We start from the raw sequence: 20,794 nt of genomic DNA on the forward strand, positions 1-20,794 counted from the left end.
AATACTGAGGTTACTCCACCAGAGTGATTATGCAGCCACTATCATTAGCAAACAACAGCAAGCTATCGTTGGGAATCTTGGCCTCAGTTTTTAAGGTCTCATGTACAAGGCCCTACACAGTAAACTACATGGTACCGAGTTTGTCTACTAGACCTGAAAAGCTGAGCTGAGCCTGCTGTGACTCAAACCACCAGGTTCCAGAAAGTCTAGCTATGCCAAAGCTGATGTGTAGACCGTTAGGTGCTTTGAGAGGAAAAGCACTGGAAGAGCTAGATATTAAGTGATGCCCTCCAAAAGAGTCTTTCATTCAAATTGCATATGCATGTCAAGTGTGCCTGCCTGTGAGCACACTCACACACACAGATTAAAGGCTGTCAATCTGAGTTTGCTTTCTACTACATTTGACATTGTCAGTGAACCCCCATAATGTCTGGAGGCAGGTAGCCTGGGCGATGTGACTTCCCCATGGCTTTGTAACATGACCTGCCACACGGCCATGGGGGTGTCCCAGAAAAGGGGCGTCCCTAGACCATATGGCGCTCCAGGTGAAGAGTGCCCCCCTCCATTTGTTAAACTTTTGAATACCTCGTTTTTTATTGCACAATTTGCATGCATGATTTATCCCTGTCATATAGGATGACAAATTTGCATGCTAGGATCTGTACATCAGTATTTATTCATGCCATATATAAGCAATTTTTAAAAAATGGTTTCCTCTCAGCTTATAGAAACTTTTTAATTTCAAGAATAACTGAAATGTACTAACATCAAATAATTGAACTGTGCACCAACGTTAGGTGACCAGTACTAAACAGTGTTACGGTAGGGGACAGCCTTAGAATATTAACGCTTGTCCTTTAGTTCAAAAGTCCTAAGCGCTGCCAAACAGCTGTTAGGTGGCGTGGGGGGACGAGGCATGCTCGGGGGTAGGGGGGGAGAAGGAGGCGAGGAGTGGGGAGCTTGGCTGCCAGTGGGTGCAGAGCACCGATAATTTTTCCCCATGGGTGCTCCAACCCTGGAGCACCCATGGAGTCAGCGCCTATGTTCCCATCACATTTGCACCTTGCTGCAATACTGAGCCCAATACTGAGCTCCTGAAGGCTTTTTTTGGGACATCTTTTATTTTCTATGGGGGAAAACAGACAGCATTAGGGACAGCAAAAGTCTTAAAAAGTCATCAAACATTACATATTATGCATGGCAAGAGAAGTAACGGTATTTCTTTTATATTGTTGCACAGATAGGGGTTTGATAGATATCTCTGGTGTCTCATTAAATATGCCCTTTATTAGTTGCTACTTAGACTCTTCAACTCTTAAAACACAAATACACTTTCACAATATTGCAGCTGGGCTCTCACTTCGCTTCACTTCATTCTCATATCTCACTGACTGACTGGCAACGCCCCACCCCTTATATACCTGTGGGCCATGGCTGATAACACTCTAGGAGGTTCAAGGAAAATGTGGTTCTGAGAAAGTCTGGAAGATTCCATGAACTTCTACAAAGGTCCAGAACATTCTAGGAGGTTAGTTAAAAATGAATCCACAACATTTCACTTCAAACATTCTATTTTCCCAGCACCCAGCGCCCCTCAAGCCTGGCAACCCAGGCAGTCGCATGCGTCGCCTACTCCTGAATACGATCTTGACCCAGAAGAAACACTTGCATTCCTCACTGCTCTTGGAATAGCCATGGGGACATGGTGACCCTGGCCTCCTGCCTTTTCCAGTTGGCCTCATTGTGAAGCCTCTCAGCAAGCTGAATGTATTCCGCCCTGGCCTTCCGCAGAGCTTGTCTCTTATCCCAAGCTCCTCCCTCTCCAAGACACTGTTCATAGAACTGGGAGGTTGTGTTTCCCTTGGTTCCTGAGGGCTTTGAGCCCGCCCCAATACTTTCACAATCTCCTTGTACAGATCATGCACATTTACATACAGCCTTTCCTTCTGCCTACAAGAGCAGCACCGCCAGAGGAGAAAGGTAAATTCAGACTTCAGCTCTTTGGCCTGTGACTGTTAGGAGTTTGTCTGTCTGTTCTGTTGTCGGAGCGAACAGCCAGGCAGAGCAGCCTGTCTAGGACTGGTGGGATACACATCCAGGAAGAAACCTGGGCATTTTTAGTAGGATTTGACACTGCAAGCTTTCCAGACCAGAATGTTCAAGGCACAGGCTTGTGATTTCCCCCTTTAAGAGCATGGAAGAGGAGCTGAGTGCATTGGGGAAGAGTATGACTGGATCAGGGGCGGCTCTAGGAATTGTGCCGCCCCAAGCAGGGCGGCATGCCGCGGGGGGCGCTCTGCAGAGGGTCCGCTGGTCCCACGGCTCCGGAGGACCTCCCGCAGGCACACCTGCGGATGCTCCACCGAAGCCGCAGGACCAGCGGACTCTCTGCAGTCATGCCTGCGGGAGGTCCACCGGAGCCGCCTGCCACCCTCCCGCGGCACGCCGCCCCAAGCGCACGCTTGGCGCGCTGGGGTCTGGAGCCAGCCCTGGACTGGATGCACCATTATAAAATGGGTCTATAATTTTATTGGGGCTTCAACACTTGACTCATTTTAGTCTGGGACCTCAGAAATGGTCAGTGTTGCAGACTCCAAGCTTAGGTTTTGTAAAAGGAGAGCAGGGCAGGATTATGAATTGCCTGGTGATTTACATATGAATTTAAGACTCACAATGGTCAATTATTTGCTAGTTTACAGCATCTTTATTTGCCTTTCTCTAAAGACAAGGGGGGAGGGATAGCTCAGTGGTTTGAGTATTGGCCTGTTAAATTCAGGGTTATGAGCTCAGCCCTTGAGGGGGCCATTTAGGGAACTGGGGCAAAAATCTGTCTGGGGATGGGTCCTGCTTTGAGCAGGGAGTTGGACTAGATGACTTCTAACCCTGAGATTCTATGATTCTAAAATTCCTTTGCTCAGCAGCTTCTAAAATGTGACTATTTCTGAGCAGCAGCTAAAATATTCTTCATTTGCTCTTTTCAGAGGAAAATGAGGTCTGAAGAGACAAAACTGAACTTTCCTCTCCTGCCTTGTGTGTTGGCAGGAATGAGGAGGGTTCAGAAGGCTAATTAGAGTTGACACTGCCTGTCATTTGAGAGTGCTTCAAAGCTGGCTGAAGAACAGTGATTCCCCATACACCCAAGTAGTATCAAAGTCTGCCATTGTCACTAACTGGAACTAATGAGATTTCCTTACTGCTTAAAGTTTATTGTTCAATCAGTGAATGAGAGTGCTGTGTGTTCCTTCTGGTCATGGTGCTTGCAGCCCTGCTGCCCTGCTCGGCTGAAAGTTTTATTATTAACTAGTTATGGGGTCATAGAACGTGGTTACTTGACTTGCTGCAGATAAGTTCTCTCTTTTTAGGACTTAATAGTTTTGAACTGCAGATTTCACAAAATGCATGTCGTGAGATTTTCAAAAGCGCTTGGTGTTGGCCTAACTTGGGCCATGAAAGTGCCTGCACCAGGTCTCATGCTTTCCTGGAGTCCTTCCTCTTTCCTTGGGATAGGGCTACGCAGCAGTTAAACACGCGCAGCTGGCCCATGTCAGCTGAGTTGGGCTCAGGGGACTCGGCCGCAGGGCTGTAAAACTGCAGTCATTTAGACTCGGGCTGGAACCCATGCTCTGGTAGCCCATGATGGGGAGGGCTCCAGCCCAGGCCCAAAAAGCTACACTGCAGTTTTACAGCCCAAGCTTGCAAGCTTGACTCAGCTGACACAGGCCAGCTATGGGTGTTTAACTGCTGCGTAGACGTACCCTTGAGTCTGGAGCAATAACTCACTCCAGGACCTGCATTCCTAGGGTGTAACACTACATCCCTGGTGGCTGAAGTTACTGGCACTGGGCCTGGCCTTTAGAATGTGCCCAGCATATGTAAGTAATAAATCTGGAGCACTGGACTCTCCACATTTTTGCTTGATGAAAGCACTCGGATGCAGCCTGAATTAATCCAGTGGTCTCGCCTGAGAAAGGGCTGTTACAAGAAATGATTAATATTATTTTTATCATGGTAACAGTTAGAGACCTTGATTAAATTCAGGGCTCCATTGCGTTAGGAGCTGTACAAACACGTAGAAAGTCAGCCTCTGCCCCAAAGAAGAGAGAGATCTGAGAGAGCCTGCATGCACATCAGACGTCTGCACACCCCCCACCTCCACCCCCCTGTACACCTTTGTGGTGACAAAGGAGTCAGTAGCTGAGCAACAAACTCTTTTGAAGCATGCTGCTGTCTGCTGCTGTCTGTTATGTAATGTGGTACAGTGTGTGCTCATCAGAAATTCCTTGGCTGCCTCAGTTTTCAATGGAAACATAGCCAAGGGCACGCACTATTAAACAGTTGGAAAGGGACTGGCCAGCTACTGCAAAAAAAAAAAAAAAAAGAAATATCCCACCACACTCAACTGAGTGTCTGGGAGTACTGGGAACATAACTGAGCTTCCTGGCCAGCTGCTCTCCCATTTTCTCCCCTCCAGTTATACTCTGTTGAACTCTCCCCCCCAGCATGACTTCACCAGAAGATTACCTTCGGCAGGACTGGAGGATAGTCCATGACATTCCAATGGTCTGCGCATTTTCCTACCACTGGGAAAGGATTGACAACTTCCAGAGCAGGCCAGATGACATCGTGATAGCCACGTACCCCAAATCTGGTGAGTTTTCATGGCTTTCAGGATTAGGAGCCACAATGAGTCCTTTGGTCCTGGAAATGTAGGGGGGGTCCCTTAAACCCCATCATACTCCCCTTGTGAAAGCTAAGCAGCTCCACTTAGTCACAGCTGTTGCTAACAATAATGAGCAAGAATGCCAAGGAGCCTTTCCAGTATTTCACAGCTCCCAGCCTACATTTCGCTCATTGGAAACCAGGGCCGGCTCCAGGCACCAGCTGAGCAAGCTCGTGCTTGGGGCGGCAGATTCTATGGGGCGGCATTGCACCCAAACCTAGGGCGGCACGGCCGCTTTTTTGGGTTTTTTTTTGTTTGTTTGCTGCTCTGGCTGCCCTGTAGGGGGCGGAGGAGGGGCGCGCCCTGCAGCAAACTCGGCAGGCAGCCCGCGTCCTTCCCTCCCCGCTGACCGGAGCGGAGCGGAGCCCTCCCGGCAGGCGGCGCGGGGGTTGGGGCCGCGTGGCGAGCGCCCTGCTGACGCACTGGCTGTCCCCCTTCTCTCTCTCCCCCCCGCTCCCTCCTCCTCCCCTCCACTAGACCGGGCGCGCACTCTGCAGCACAGGGAGTCCCCCTGCACCCTGGCTCCAGTCGCCCGGCAGGGTTTTTTTGTTTTGTTTTTTAACCCTGCTCTGCTGGCTGCGCCGTGTTCCCCCGCCCCCGCTTTGCCGCTCCAGCCGCACCGTTCCCGCCCCCTCCCGCTTTGCCGCTCCAGCCCCAGTGTCCCTCCGCCCCCCCGCTTTGCCGCTCCAGCCGCGCCGTGTTCCCCCCCCCGCTTTGCCGCTCCAGCCGCGCTGTGTTTCCCCCCCCGCTTTGCCGCTCCAGCCGTGCCGTGTTTCCCCTCCCGCTTTGCCGCTCCAGCCGTGCCGTGTTTCCCCCCCCCCCGCTTTGCCGCTCCAGCCGCACCGTTCCCCCGCCCCCGCTTTGCCGCTCCAGCCGCGCGGTGTGCCCCCCCCGCTTTGCCGCTCCAGCCACACTGTTCCTCCGCCCCCCCGCTTTGCCGCTCCAGCCGCGCTGTGTTTCCCCCCCGCTTTGCCGCTCCAGCCGTGCCGTGTTTCCCCTCCCGCTTTGCCGCTCCAGCCACACTGTTCCTCCCCGCCCCTGCTTTGCCGCTCCGGCCGCACGGTCCCGTCCCCCCTGCTTTGCGGCTCCGGCCGCGCCGTGTTTCCTCCCCCCCCTGCTTTGCCGCTCCAGCCGCATGGTTACCCCCCCTCCCACTTTGCCACTCCGGCCGCGCTGTGTTTTTGTTTGTTTTTTCCCCCTGCTTTGCCGCTCCGGCCACCCCCCCCACACTTTTTTTTTTTGCTTGGGGGCGGCAAAAAAGCCAGAGCCGGCCCTGCTGGAAATGATCACATCAAATGTAATGCCAAACCCTTCTGGACTGGGATTGGTTCCTTTCTGAAATTATCTTTCTATGGCCTCCAGCATCTGAAAGAGCAATACCCAGGCACCATGCAGTCACAGGGAGATGGATGGGCACGTCCCCTCCCCCAGAATGTAAAGGGACAAACTTAACATAGTACACCTCTACCTCAATATAACGCTGTCCTGGGGAGCCAAAAAATCTTACCGCGGGTTATACTGAACTTGCTTTGATCCACCGGACTGCGCAGCCCCGCGGGCCCCCCACCGCCCCCCCGCCCCGCCGAGCACTGCTTTACCATGTTATAGCCGAATTTGTGTTATATCGGGTCACGTTATATTGGGGTAGAGGTGTATTTTCTTGGGCTGTCCTAGTGTTTGGTGATGTGCCTTGCTAGGCTGGAGACTCAGGCCTGGTCTACACTACAAAGTTAGGCTGACATAAGCTGCGTTAGGTCGATTTATTAATGTTTGTTTCCAGTATAACACTATTCAGTTGTAAGGGGCTGGAGACTTTGTGGAGTCACTAAGGTCAGGTCCTGGGATACTTAGAGTTGTTCTGGTTGATTAAGGAGGGAGACCGATGCACAAACTGTGATCACCGCAGTGCAGCGCCTTAGAGCCCAGGTGCTATAGAAGAAGAGGGAAATTGAGGCACCCATGAATCATTTAACAAGTAAAAGGTCTTTGGTTCCAGGGACGGGTGAATTCTGAGCAATCTCAGGCAGTTCATTTGCCATCTGACCAATAATGTCTTATTTATTTACTTAATTAATTTTTACTGTTTTTTGCAGCAGTTTCTGTCACTGTCCCTCATGCTGATTAGCACTTTCCTGCCGGGGATAGCTCCCAGAGTGAAGTAATATTAAATGTAAGCAACACCGGCAGAATCTGGCCCTTGAATTGATAGGTTTATTTTGAGTGGTTTGTTTATTTTACTTTAAGCATAAACAAAGCAGCAGGCTCAGAAGAGGTGGAATTAAAGGTCTGGATTTTCTCCATTATGCTGTGGATGGTTTAAATGGTTGTGAGCCAGAAGGGCTCAGAGTTCAAATTACTGATTCATCTTTCCAAACAGAGATCACCTACCATTCCAGCAAGGAACCAGTCACAGTCGGCAAACCTTGCTGTGACTCTATGGCATAGCTTGGAGGATTGTAGCACAAGCAGCTCTGCTGCACTAGCTCATAGGGAAGCCGGCAGGGGTTAGAAGAGGGGAAATTAAGATGTTGAAGGCCAGCATTGGGATGTGAGAGGGGGCAGCAGCATCTCTCTTGTCCCACATTAGCTGGGATAGGCCAGTGTGGTGCATTATATAAATGGTAAACTCCCCTCGGGGCTGCAACCATGTCTTCTCCTGTGTCGTGTAGGCAGCTGCTGAGCACAGTGATGACGCCCATCAAAAACATAACAATGGAAAATCAACTAGCAGTTGTGTTGGCCTAGGAGAGGCCTCTCGCCATCCCTGAAAATGGGTGTGGTGGCATAGCTTGCAGGCCTGCCACAAAAAGAGCTGTGGAGTGAGCCGCTTGCCATCAGTACCTGCATTTGACAACGCTGGCACACTATCATGTTTGACTACAGATTAATGCTTCTTTCCAGGCACTACATGGATGAGTGAAATTGTGGACATGATTCTGAACGATGGAGATCCTGACAAATGCAAGAGGGATGCAATTTTCAACAAAGTGCCCATGTTGGAATTTGCTGCCCCTGGAAAGATGCCACCAGGTAAACGTAGGACTAGTGTCGGGTGATTCCAGACAAAAAGGTCAATGATTCTGTGTGGCTGGCTTGCAGCTCAGGAGAGGAAAGAAGGGATTATGGTTAGAGCACTGGCCTAAGACTCAGAAGATCTAGGTTCGGTTCCTGACTTTCAGTGAGATTTGGGTGCTTTTGGAAATGTTACCTTTAATGCCTTCTCTAGCGGCATCAATGATCCCTTTGAACCTCTGCTTACCAGGTACAGAGAAACTGGCCGAGAAGTCATCTCCTCGTTTAGTGAAAACCCACCTCCCAGTCCAGCTCCTTCCAATGTCCTTCTGGGAAAATGGCTGCAAGGTAACCAGTAGCTGGGAACTCAGACCTTCTGGACAATAGGATGATAGGGGAAGTATCGTGTGCCTTGAGCACACAGAATACTCATGGTAGTCCCACCCTCCGCCAGGTTCCTCTTCCTCATTTTTACCCACTGACTCTTTTCTCCAGTGGGAAGAGGTTTAATTGTGAGTTTCCATGGTGATATTTACCTAGAGCAGCATTTTTGCAGCTTTACCTTTACAACATTGGGCTGCAAGTTTGTATTCATAGTTAGGCTGAGATTTTCAAAGATCCCTAAGGGATCTGGATGTCCAGTCCCATTAAAATTGGCCTCATGGGATTCCAGTACCTTTAGTTGAGTGTTTTTCCAGCCTTCAGCTTTGCAGGCTCCCCCTGGGATCTGACAATCAGACTGGGTTCTTCCTGGCTCATACATCACCATCAATAACAAAGATCCTGGAAAGCAAATTTTGCCATCACCACCAACATCTGTGCAACACCCATTGTCTTAAAATACTGTTTCCTGGGCAATCCCCATTGTCTTCAATGAGGTTACCCACCCATAACTGGGGGGTAAATGTGGTCTTGCAATTGCAACTCAACTAACAGTTCCGCCTGATGGTATGAGAGCCAGAGTACAATCCAGATCACTCCTCTGTAGCCATGTTGGCCCTGCAGGGCATGATGTATTTTGCCACGATATGAATGGCTATGTCTGAATACACATGGGAGCAGACCCACTGACTGCTACACCCAGGGGAGTAGGACGATGTGCCCCAAGGGCAGGGCACATCGGGATCGCATTGTTTCCATCCTTCAGAGGTAGGCTGGTTTAACCTGCGACTCGGGCTCTGTAGGAGGTTCCCAGGGGGATGCACTTAACTTAACTAATCCCCCAGGCATCCTGGTCACAATCCCTCCTTGGCAAACACCACTCCCTTTGGCAGTTGTGCTGACCGCTTGTTGTTCCGCTAGTGGAGTACTAGTACCGCCAGAGTTTCCATCCCTGCGGGGCCTGTGCACTAGGTTACACTGGCAGAAATGTGTGGTGTTGTTTTCCCCGTTTTTACAGACGGGGAAGCTGAGAAACAGAGAGCTCGACCCAAGACCACAGAGCCAGTGGAAAAGCTAGTGTCCGAGCCAGGATTAGAGCTCCTGTAGCTTCCATTCCCATGCCCAGTCCATGGTGCACTACTCTCAGACCACAGTGTCCAGGGGCGCTTCCAGTCCCTGCAGCTTTAATTTGGGCCTTGAGCCACAGTTTGGATCCCCTGCAGTAGGGCTGGGATTTTGAAAGGAGACTAAGGCAATTAGGCACCCAACTCCCTTAGGCACCTCTGAAAATCCAAGTCTAGAGCCACTCAGAACTCAAGGACACCGAGGCAACATGGATTCTTCTCTTCTTCCTGCCACAGATGATCTATGTTGCCCGAAATGCCAAAGATGTAGCTGTCTCCTTCTACCATTTTGACCTGATGAACAAGCTGCATCCAGACCCCGGCACGTGGGAGCAATACATTGAGAAATACATGGCAGGCAGAGGTGAGACTGACATCTGTTAGCAATTCATGTTCCTGAGGTTTTAAATTGATGCTGCTTGAAGCATAAAGGAAAAGAGACTTGCAACTGCAGGTGAATTTCTCCAGGCCAGGTTCTGCCTCTTGGTGGAAAAATTGGATGCTGTGCCTTTCAATGTACTCTCTGTATACTAGGAAATGCAGTGAGAACTGAGGGAGGGAATTTTCCTAGTAGACCAGAGAGTTTGAGTAGCCTCCACTGCATCTGGGCTCCCCTTCAGAGGGAGCAGTGGTTGGGGAATCTGCATAGCAATGCGGCCACTGGCCCAGACCTTATATAACTATAACGTAGGGCCAGATCCTCAGCAGCTGTAAATCAGCATAGATGCATTGACTTCAAGGGAGCTACACCTCTACCTCGATATAACGCTGTCCTCGGGAGCCAAAATTTTTTACCGCGTTATAGGTGAAACCGCGTCATATCGAACTTGATTTGATCCGCCAGAGCGTGCAGCCCTGCCCCCCCACGGAGTGCTGCTTTACCGCGTTATATCCGAATTTGTGTTATATCAGGTGGCGTTATATCGAGGTAGAGGTGTATGGCTAATTTACACTAGCTAAGGATCTGGCCCATTTTCTTTAATGAAGCTACGCTGATTTACACCAGCTGTGGATTGACTTCATTGAAAGTATGCCAGTACCCGCTGGGATCTGGCCCTAAGCTGTATTTATATAAGTGTTTGTTAATATCTAGTTTCTGCTCTAGTCACATAAAATAATAGATGAAGATTCTAACCTGACAGTGGAACCAAAGGGACAAAGAATTTGACCTAGTGTAGGCGAATAGCTGCAACTGGTGGTTTGTGCCCAGTTACCCAATTTACACGTGATGTCATAGTAATTGCACACACAATGCATTTCAGTGGCATTGAGCCAAAAGAGAACATGACCCCCAGGGACCTGACACGCTCATGTTACTAAGAGTATTTGTGTGTGTGCCTTTTTCTCTAAGTTTAGTTGCGTATGGTTCCTGGTATGACCATGTGAAAGGCTGGTGGGAGAAGAGAAAGGACCATCCCATTTTATACCTGTTCTATGAGGACATGAAAGAGGTGAGAGGGCAAGAGGTACCCACTTGAAGGGCCACTCCACACACACCAGGATGGAGGCAACGAATCTGACACCTGTTGAATGCCTTACCCTACTGTGCAATGTCCATCTGAAGAGCAGTCTGGCTGTCCTGAAGAGAATTTCTCTCTCTAGGGTAGTGCGGTCCACCATGAGTAAAAGGGCCAGACTGTGACTCGTTAAATGCTTTGGCTGGCGCTAATACTACCCCTGAGCTCCCTCCTTCCCCACTTATTCTCCCTTATCTAGAAATGTGTCTAGATTTATCATGAGCCTCATGATATCAAATGGATTTATCCTCATAACACCCCTGTGAGGGAGGTCAGTGCTGCTATTCCCCATTTTTACGGAGCTGAGGCATAAAGAGGTTAAGTGACTTGCCCAGGGTCACACGGGAAGTGTGTGGTGGAACAAGGAACTGAATCCAGGTGTCCTGAGTCCCAAGCTAGTGCCCTAACCACTGGGCCATTTTGCTTTCCCAAAGCCTCTTGCCCATGCTGGAGTTCAGGCTTGTGGGAGTGCTTCTCTTGAAGAGCAAGCACCAAAAGAGAGCTCCTTTCTTTAAAGAGACTTTTACCCCTCTAATTTAAAAATGCTGATGTAGCACATTTATTAAGAGGCAGGAAGGGGAGGGGGAAGTTAGGGAAGCATATAATTAAAGATGGGGGAGCTAGTCTAGAAGTGACTTAACCTCTTGCTCAGGCCCAAAGTGAACCTTAGATGGGGATTTGAAAAAGAACAGTTGTTCCTGTTCCCTTTCATTTCACTCTGGAATTCCTGGTTTTAGCTGGGAGAGGAATTGGGTATTTCCAACCCAGCAGTACCAGAAATCTCATGAGAGCCTGATCTTGGGTGATTTCCGTACCAGAGAGATTTGGATAAACATCCCAACTATAGCTTTGAACCACACGAAATGGAATGAATCACTACCTTCCCAAGTAACAGTAATATGGGCTAGTATTTGGAGCTGGGTTATCCTGAAGCTTAGCATCCACGTATTGCTGAAGAACAGGAAGTGAAGTTTGAGAGCAAGGGCCGGGTCCTTAAATCAGCAGAGTTCCACTGGTGTAGTCGTTAGGGCTGCAGCAGCTGCGGATCTGGCCCTAAGAATTCTGTGCGTGGCTGGGGAAGATGTGGCTGAAATGAGGGTCCCTCTGGAGTGGCCGTCTGCATCACTTTCTAAATAAAGTGATGGGACTGGTGAGTTACAGACCAGTCTTGGTCTCTCTCTCTCTACACATCTTGCACCCCCCAAAAAACTATGTTAAAATAACATTATTTGGGTTGCAAAGCCAAGTACTCAAAAGTTAGATAGAGCCAGAATTAAGCTGGCCTGTGCAATGTGCTAATGCTAGGGAGGGAGACAAAGAAGGGTTTTTTTCTTTTTGGGCTATTAATCTCCTTTCTATTTTGGGAAAGGGTGTAAGAATTGGGTGCAAGGTTGATGAAATGTATTGATGGGTTGCTGGATATTAGTTTTGATACAGTGGAACAACTAAGGTTGCTGGCATCTCATAAAAGTTCTAGACTTTCACCGTGTTACATGGTGGTAACCTGACTAGTTGAGCCACTGGGTCCCACCACCTGAAGTGCCACTTGTTTTTCTGTAGGATCCAAAGCGTGAAATTCGCAAGGTGATGCATTTCCTGGGGAAGGATCTGAAGGAAGAGGTTCTGGACAGGATCGTCTATCACACTTCATTTGAAATGATGAAAGAGAATCCCACCACAAATTATAAGATGATCCCAAAGGATGTTATGGATCAAAGCATCTCCCCTTTCATGCGTAAAGGTAAGGATTCGCACAGGCACTAGCAACCATTTTTCTTCTCCACAATAGTAACAGGAAGATACTTTTTCATCCAGTTTTCCTTCGTACGCTACCCAGAAAGGTGGTCATGTTTATATCTGATAGCTTTTCAGTGGCTTGTGTAAAACAGGTTGGTGGTACCGTTTCTAGTGGATAGGTGTTTATATCTCACAGATGCCTTGACAGAAGACACTAATTAGCGATCCCAGTCTCAGGAAAGCGAGACTGAACGACATGGAGACTGAACGACACTCTCACCCCTAGAAGTAGTCACCCGAAGAACAGAGCAGAGTGGCATTGCGGAAGCCTGCACGCTGCTGCTGCTACCTGTTTACAACTTGATCTTTGACTAAATGGGGGCAACTGAGCCAGATTTTCAAGAGTTCGGCTCCAGTTAAACATCAAAACGAAGTGACTGGATTTTTCAGAAGTGCCGAGCATCCAGCGGCTCCCACTGAGAACAACGGGAGCTGCGGCGTGTTAAACCCTTCCGAAAATCTGGCCACTTTTTTCGGTGCCTAAATGGGAGCTACGGTCTTTCAAAATTTGACCCTAAAACCCCACGTCCCCATATGATATCTTTGTCATGCCTCACAGTCACTAGAAAAAGAAAAGCAAAGAAGCACGTTGGCCACAGGAGACAACTGAGGAAAAATAAAAATAGAACCAAAGGGAGGAGTGCAGATTGTGACAGACCCAGACCAGTTGGGTGCAGGAGTCTGGTAGAAGGAAAACATACCGGACACTGGCTGAATACTATTCTGTTCCCTGAGTGATCAGGGCAGGGTCTGCCTCAGAGCAGTGAGGAAGGTGCTAGAAGCAATTAAGTCAGGCAGACTCCGTAAGACACCTGGAACCAATTAAGAACGGATTAGAAGCAATCAAGGGAAACAGGCTAATCAGGTCACCTGAAGCCCATTTAGAACCGACTCGGGTTAGTTTAAAAGGAAGCCCCCTCACTGAGGTTGGCTGGTAGGAGGTGGGAGTAAGCAGGTGTGTTGTGAGAAGATGGGGAGAATGAAGGTGTGCAGTAAGAGACCCTGGAGAACAAGCGTGGTCAGGTACCAAGGGGGGTGCTAGGAGGGGCCATTTGGGGAAGTAGCCCAGGGAAGGGCTATAGCTCCGGTAGTGTAGGAAAACTACCTGTTGCTGGTGCCATTAGGGACCCTGGGCTGGAACCTGGAGAAGAGGGTGGGCCTGGGTTCCCCCAACCCTCTCCACACCTCTACAAAAGCGCTCCCTGAGTAGGAAGACAGGGAGTCAAGAGGGCTCTGACACCAAACCCATTGACTGACCGATGCTGAAGGTGGCTCAGTAAGCTGTAACCCTCCTCTCTAGGAGGGGAGAGAGGCTCAATTGAGGGTCACAGCAAACCTCTGAGGCCAGCCCTAACCGCCTAGAAGCGCAGGACCCCCTGAGGCAAAGCCGGAGCTCTGCCACAAGACAGAATGATACAGCGTGCACCATTTGGGACTAAGCCTCTTTATTACTCTGTGTGTACAGCGCCTAGCACAATGGGGACCCAGTTTTGCTGTTCCCTGGACACTACCGTAATAAACATGTTTACTAATAATAATATAGGTGAGAGGGAATAATTTCCATACTAAAACTATGTTTAAAACAATCAATATGGAATGCAGGATCTGGTTAGCTGGTTTGCTTTCTCTGGCATCCACCCAGTGCTTCCACAAACTGTTAGCAAATTGACCAATACAATATTTCAGTTCACCAATTTTCCAGTGACTAATTTCCAGTTAAAAGCTAATTGCTACCAAAACATTTTTTTCAAAGTCTGCTCTTTTTATCAATTCGTTATCCTGGACACCAGCATTTTTCTTGATGCCTTTTTGTGCTCATTATATGGAAAAGGTGCTCAAAGTGTTAAGCTGTTAGGAGTTTTTATCCAATGAACATTCAGTTTAACTATATTTTTGTTTGTGATGCACAGAAAAATGTATTCACTTAATAGATCGAGGTTCAAATTCTCAGTTACACCCTCACAAATCTTTTGGAGCTTGAGGCAGTGGTTCTCAAACTTTTGTGTTGGTGACCCCTTCCCCATAGCAAGCCTCTGTGTGTGACCCTCGTTATACATTAAAAACGCATTTTAAATATCTAACACTATTATAAATGATGGAGGTGAAGTGGGGTTGGGGCGGAGGCTGACAGGTCATGACCCCCCCATGTAATAACCTTGTGACCCCCTGAGGGGTCATGACCCCCAGTTTGAGAACCCCTGAGCCAGAGAAAAGAATGTAACTGAGAGTAGAATTTAGACCATTAGTGTTTTCTTGATACTCTTTTTCTATTGCATTTCCACCACTGGGAGTTCTCTTGCTTCACCAAGAGCTCTGCTGTTTCATTCACTGTCTTTTTGTTTTGTTTTGTTTCAGGGATTGCTGGGGACTGGAAGAATCACTTTACTGTGGCCCAGAATGAGACATTCAATGAAGATTACGAGAGGAAAATGGCTGGGACCAACCTGCAGTTCCGAACAGAGATCTGAAGGAGCCTGGCATCTTAGTGCTGTAGTTCTAATACACGGTTCTCTGTCGTTTCTGTTGAGAATAGCTTCCCCCCCCCCACCTCCTTTCTTCAACTAGAAGTAGTACACTGAGAAGTGTCTGTGCCCTGGTGATGGTCAGACACTTGAACCCGGAGTCTTGGGCCATCTAGACCATGGTGCAGTTACACTCCAGAGCAGAGGAATTGTTCCAAGAGTCTAGGGCCACGTCTATACTTACCCGCCGGGTCGACGCGGCGAGTTCGACTTCTCGGAGTTCGAACTATCGCGTCTGATCTAGACGCGATAGTTCGAACTCCGGAAGCGCCGCGGTCGACTCCGGTACTCCACCGCGGCAGGAGGAGTTGCCGGAGTCGACCTTGGAGCCGCGGAGTTCGCTTCCGCGGCGTCTGGACGGTAAGTCATTCGAACTAGGGTAGTTCGAATTCAGCTACGTTATTCACGTAGCTGAATTCGCGTACCCTAGTTCGAACCAGGGGCTGTGTGTAGACCAGGGCTCGGATTCCATATAGGGTCTGAGTAGCAGGGAAGGCTCCTTGTTCTATGGTTAGCCCCACCACGCCCCCCCCTTCTTTTATGTTAAACTTTGAGTGCTGGCCAGGTTCAAGTGAGGCAAAGGACTCAGGCCCAGATCCTCAAAGTTATTTAGGCACCTAGCTCCCAGTCCCTTGAAATGAAAAGGAATTAAGCACCTAACTACCTTTGAAGATCTCATAGAATCATAGAATCATAGAATCTCAGGGTTGGAAGGGACCTCAGGAGGTCATCTAGTCCAACCCCCTGCTCAAAGCAGGACCAAACCCAACTAAATCATCCCAGCCAGGGCTTTGTCAAGCCTGACCTTAAAAACCTCTAAGGAAGGAGATTCCACTACCTCCCTAGGTAACCCATTCCAGTTCTTCACCACCCTACTAGTGAAAAAGTTTTTCCTAATATCCAACCTAAACCTCCCCCTCTGCAACTTGAGACCATTACTCCTTGTTCTATCATCTTCTACCACTGAGAACAGTCTAGATCCATCCTCTTTGGAACCCCCTTTCAGGTAGTTGAAAGCAGCTATCAAATCCCCCCTCATTCTTCTCTTCTGCAGACTAAACAATCCCAGTTCCCTCAGCCTCTCCTCATAAGTCATCTAGACCTGAATGATTCAGATGCATGAAGATACCACCATTTGGGCATATCTAGCTGACTTTTTGACCACTGTTTATTCAGCCAATGCTGTAATGCAACAGTTTGCAAACTCTGGTCCATAGATAGAGCTCTTGGTTGGTCCTTCTCTACATCTGGCTCGCCTTGTAAAAACAGCTGGAACGATGGAAGGGCAAACCTCACAGCTTTCACAAGAAGCTTCTAAAACTCTAAGGGAAGAGGCACCTATAGTCATTACTGGGAAAAGAGCAACATGTCACCAAGACAACCAAAGCCACCAGTGAGGCTGAAGCCAGACAATTGCTCAGTAAGACACTTTAACAAGGGAGTGGGGCAAACAGGAGGGGAGAGGTAGCTTGGTGGGGAGGGAGGTGCTGGGGAAATTCAATGAAGAGAAAAATGAAATAGTGGAATTTGGTTTGGGAAAGGAGGCTTTCTTGATTTTGAAGGTATTAATTGTAGATGTACAGATTCATCAAGTATTGTAATTTCTCTAGATACTTCCCTACTTGCATCCGACGAAGTGGGTATTCACCCACGAAAGCTCATGCTGCAAAACGTCTGTTAGTCTATAAGGTGCCACAGGATTCTTTGCTGCTTTTCTAGAGAATGGTGGCTCATAAAGGGGATAGTGCCAGGGAGGTGGGCGACCAGTTCTCTCTTAAGAAGTGGTCCCCATTCTGACTAAATATGAGAGCTCCTGTATAAAACCACTTCTCCTTCTTCTAGTTTATGCTGACACAAAGTCAAATTCTACAACTGAAAAGTGCTTGCTCACCTGTGTAGCTTAGTCTATTCAGGTTCTTGTAGCCTTCCTGTCACCCTGGTATCTGTGCACCTTCCATTCACCCATGCAACAAGCAGCGTGTGCCTCCTTCTTCAACCCTCTTCCCCAAGGGCAGGGGAACACTTGCAAGTGGGGACTTTTGAATGTGTGCCTGGGTGCACAATGGGATCTCTTCTGCAAATAAGTGCTGCTTAACATGAGGAAAGGCTGCCCCCTAGTTTTGTTAATGAGCAGGGCAGTGAGCAAAAATATCAGCAGGGTTCACATGAGTGGAAAATAAAATGTCTTTATGATGAAGTGCTACTTAAACTGGTCATCTTCAACTGCACGTTTTCACACTTAACGACTGGCCTTGTTTGACTTGTGCTGCTCTGAAAACCTGGAGGCCTACCAGCTAGAATATATAGAGAGAGAGCTCACTGGTTTGAGTGTTGGCCTGCTAAACCCAGGGCTGTGAGTTCAATCCTTGAGGGGGCCACTTAGGGATCTGGGGCAAAAATTGGTCCTGCTAGTGAAGGCAAGGGGCTGGACTTGATGACCTTTCAAGGTCCCTTCCAGTTCTAGGAGATTGGTATATCTCCAATTATTACCTCACTATTATGAGCACTCCTAACTTTATAATTATATTCGTATTCACTGTACAAAGAAGTTTTGATTATAAATCTCAGTTTAACAAATAACATGACTGTTCCCTTCTGGGGTGTCCCCTGGGTGAGTTCTTTGTAGCGTTAACCACTGAGAAAGGGTTGATTAAACACACCAGCAATTAACTAGTCTCACTACTCTTTAAATATAAAGTACCCCTAGAAAAGAATGCTTCAAGAAATCAAATTATACATTCTTGGTATATATACATTACAAGAGTTTGTTATTTTTTATTGGCAGTTACTGCACTTTGTTCTGTTTTGCTAAAAATCAAATAAGAATAGTACATGTTAATATATACCCTCAAAACGAATGAATACTTCTTGCTATGCTCTTCTTGCCTGCCTGCAAAGAGATGATCAGATCCAAATCACCAGCTCCAGTACAGCAGACAGATTACAGTGGTGAATCCATATTGCACATGGACCATGCTGATGAATCATACATCATGATTACACTTGTACATGGATTACACTGCTGATTCGACACTGGACATAGCCTGTATTCCTGGATCCACATAGATTACAGCGCCAGATCGCCACTGGCTGCAGGGATACAAGCCGTGAGCGATGTCGATCTGGCAGCAGTACAATCATGTGGACGCAGCAGGGCAGTGCACACGGATGAGCCTGCTCGATCCACGTTGCGCGCAGCCCGGATCGCTGACTCCGGAGCGCAGCGGGGCGAGCCGGCAGCCTGCAGCCCTGCCGTGCCCACCCCAAGCAGGACGCTCCTCTCCAGCTAAAGGCGCCCGGCTGTATTGCGTGCTGGGTATTTGCCCACGTGACGTCAGAAAAGCCCCTCGGGACGTCACGGGGTCCCTGAGTTTCCCACGGGGCGGGAGGGATGGAGGGGGTTTAGTGCGCGGGGCGGAGAAGGCAGCCAGCCAGCGCCCACCACCGGCTGCCCAGCCCCACTGCGTGGGGCTGAGAGGGGCAGAGGCAGCTGATGCTATGGGGGAGAAGAAAGGTGAGAGGGACCAGGACATCGGGTCACCCTAAGAGGGAGGGGGCTGTGCCCTGTGGGGCTTCCCTGCACAGAGACCAGGCTGCCCCTCTGCCCCAGCGGGGCGCAGCAACCCCAGCTATAGGGCACAGGGCCGGCTCCCAGCTCTCCCTGTGTACCCAGCCTCACTTTAGCACTGGTGTCCCAGCCCACACTCAGCTGGCAGCTGCCCTGGGCCCCAGGCTGGAAATGCTGCCGGCTCCCTCTGCTCCCCCAGATGTATTTTAAATGACACCCATTGCGCTAGCATCCAGGGAGCATGGCGGCAGTTCAAGCCCAACTCTGCCCTCAGGAGTCGCAGTCCAAGTCAGCTGGCCCAAAATACTAAACTGCAGATTTACCAGTATGATGATTCCTGAAAGGCCTGCCAGAACAAATATACCTTGGACCCAGAAAGGGGGAAATTTGGATCCTGACCTGGCCAGACAATAAAGTCTTGGGACTTGTCAGCAAGAGCAGCCCTGGTGATCTAAGAAAAGCCCCTCCATCCAGACAAGTCCATGTGGCTAAAACTCAGGAAAGCTTTAGTAAGCCACAGATCCCCAGGAGGTGTGTTTACACTTCTGTTTCATGTCCTTCTCCTGAGGTTGTTTAAAACATGGTCTGTGCTGGGGTTTATACCAGTTCAGGGAGTCTATGTATTTCTCTTGGTGTATAGTAACAATGCTTGAAAAGTCACTAGCATCTTTGGGTTTCTGATGTGGGAGCCTATTGTCATTGTGTCTCAGTCCTCTGATGTCTCCTGAGTGGCTCAACAAATCCATGGATTTTGCATCATGCTCTGAAGCCTTTACTGGGTTATATCAAGGCAGAGCTGAGATACCTAAAACTTATTTCACAAAGTACCACTTCATTATTATATTATAGCGCTACATCACATATGAGAAATGTTGGGGTCCCTCTATGGTGCTTCAAATCACCTAATTGTCACAAGGATTCTTACATGGCATTTTTGAGGAATAACTGGTACACTATGCAGCTTAATTTTTTAAGTTCCATTCTATGCATCCGAAGAAGTGAGCTGTAGCCCACAAAAGCTTATGCTGAAATAAATTTGTTAGTCTCTAAGGTGCCACAAGTACTCCTGTTCTTTTTGCGGATACAGGCTAACACAGCTGCTACTCTGAAACCTTACTTTTTTATCTCTTTCATTCAAATTGTATCCCAAATTGCTTTGCTGAGTTAAACAACACAATAACAGCAGAGAGAAAAGTTATGTTTCCACCAGCTGTTTGAAATGAGATGGATAACTGGAGAGGCAGAGAGATACAATCAGGCTGTTTCAGATGGCAATAACGGCAAAGGAGAAGCCTCCTTCACAGGCAGCACCCAGTTGCACGGAGGGAAGCAGAGGCGACCACATTAAAAGAAGAGATGTGAAAAGCGAAAGGAGAGGGACTAGACAAAATCTGTGAGATTGGCATCCCAGGGGCATGAGTTAAAGTGGTCAGTTTAGAACTGGATTTTGCAATGCATAGGGAGGCAGTAGAGTTGTTTGATGATGGAACTAATTTGGTCATGTCTTCCCACTCCAACAAAAATGCTCACTTAACAGAAACAGGAGTCCCCAATGCCTTTAAGATTTTTCTTTTCTGAATGGCCTTGTCTAGAAGAGTTTCCACTGTTGCTAATATTTCTGTGTTAGCCATGTGAGGAAGTGTGTCAGCACTGTGTCAGCTAGGCTCGCTTAAATAAGTTGATGCTGAAAATGGCTGATAGAGCCAGAAAGCTACCTACATTGGGGCTCCTAACATTGCAATGGTAGCAATCTTTTGCAAACATTTCCTAGTATAGACCTAGCCTATGCGTCTAATCAGCACCAGTTGCTCAGTTTGTGTTTAGGTTTAGAGAGTTCAGCCAGAGTCAGGGTTCATCTTAATACGGTGTAAATTTTTAATGGTGAGTGTAATCAATCATGGAAACAATTTACCATGGTAAAGTCTCCATCACTGATAATTTTTAAATCCAGATTGGATGTTTTTCTAAAATATATGCTGTAGGAACCATTTTGGGGGCATTCTAGCACCTATCTTATACAGGAGATTAAACTAGATGTCCCTTCTGACCTTGGGAAGCTATAAATCAATCGCTTTCCAGGTTTAGGGTACATTGAAATCCCTGGGATGAATAAACTGGAAGGCAAAAGCCCTACTGTCCTTCTGTCTTTTGCT

At 48.3% G+C, this 20,794-nt stretch overlaps 1 protein-coding gene across 1 annotated transcript; it reads left to right on the forward strand.

Annotated features, from left to right (window-relative positions):
* Window positions 1-1,721: 1,721 nt before the first annotated feature.
* On the forward strand, window positions 1,722-15,365 carry LOC123371470 (sulfotransferase family cytosolic 1B member 1-like). The gene is made up of 8 exons (XM_045019138.1): window positions 1,722-1,980; window positions 4,500-4,648; window positions 7,622-7,750; window positions 7,983-8,080; window positions 9,475-9,601; window positions 10,594-10,688; window positions 12,315-12,495; window positions 14,907-15,365. The coding sequence occupies exons 2-8, from the start codon at window positions 4,501-4,503 to the stop codon at window positions 15,017-15,019; spliced, it is 891 nt and encodes a 296-aa protein (XP_044875073.1). The 5' UTR covers window positions 1,722-1,980; window position 4,500; the 3' UTR covers window positions 15,020-15,365.
* Window positions 15,366-20,794: the final 5,429 nt, after the last annotated feature.

Source organism: Mauremys mutica, chromosome 5 (assembly GCF_020497125.1).
Source record: "Mauremys mutica isolate MM-2020 ecotype Southern chromosome 5, ASM2049712v1, whole genome shotgun sequence".
NCBI lineage: Eukaryota > Metazoa > Chordata > Testudines > Geoemydidae > Mauremys > Mauremys mutica.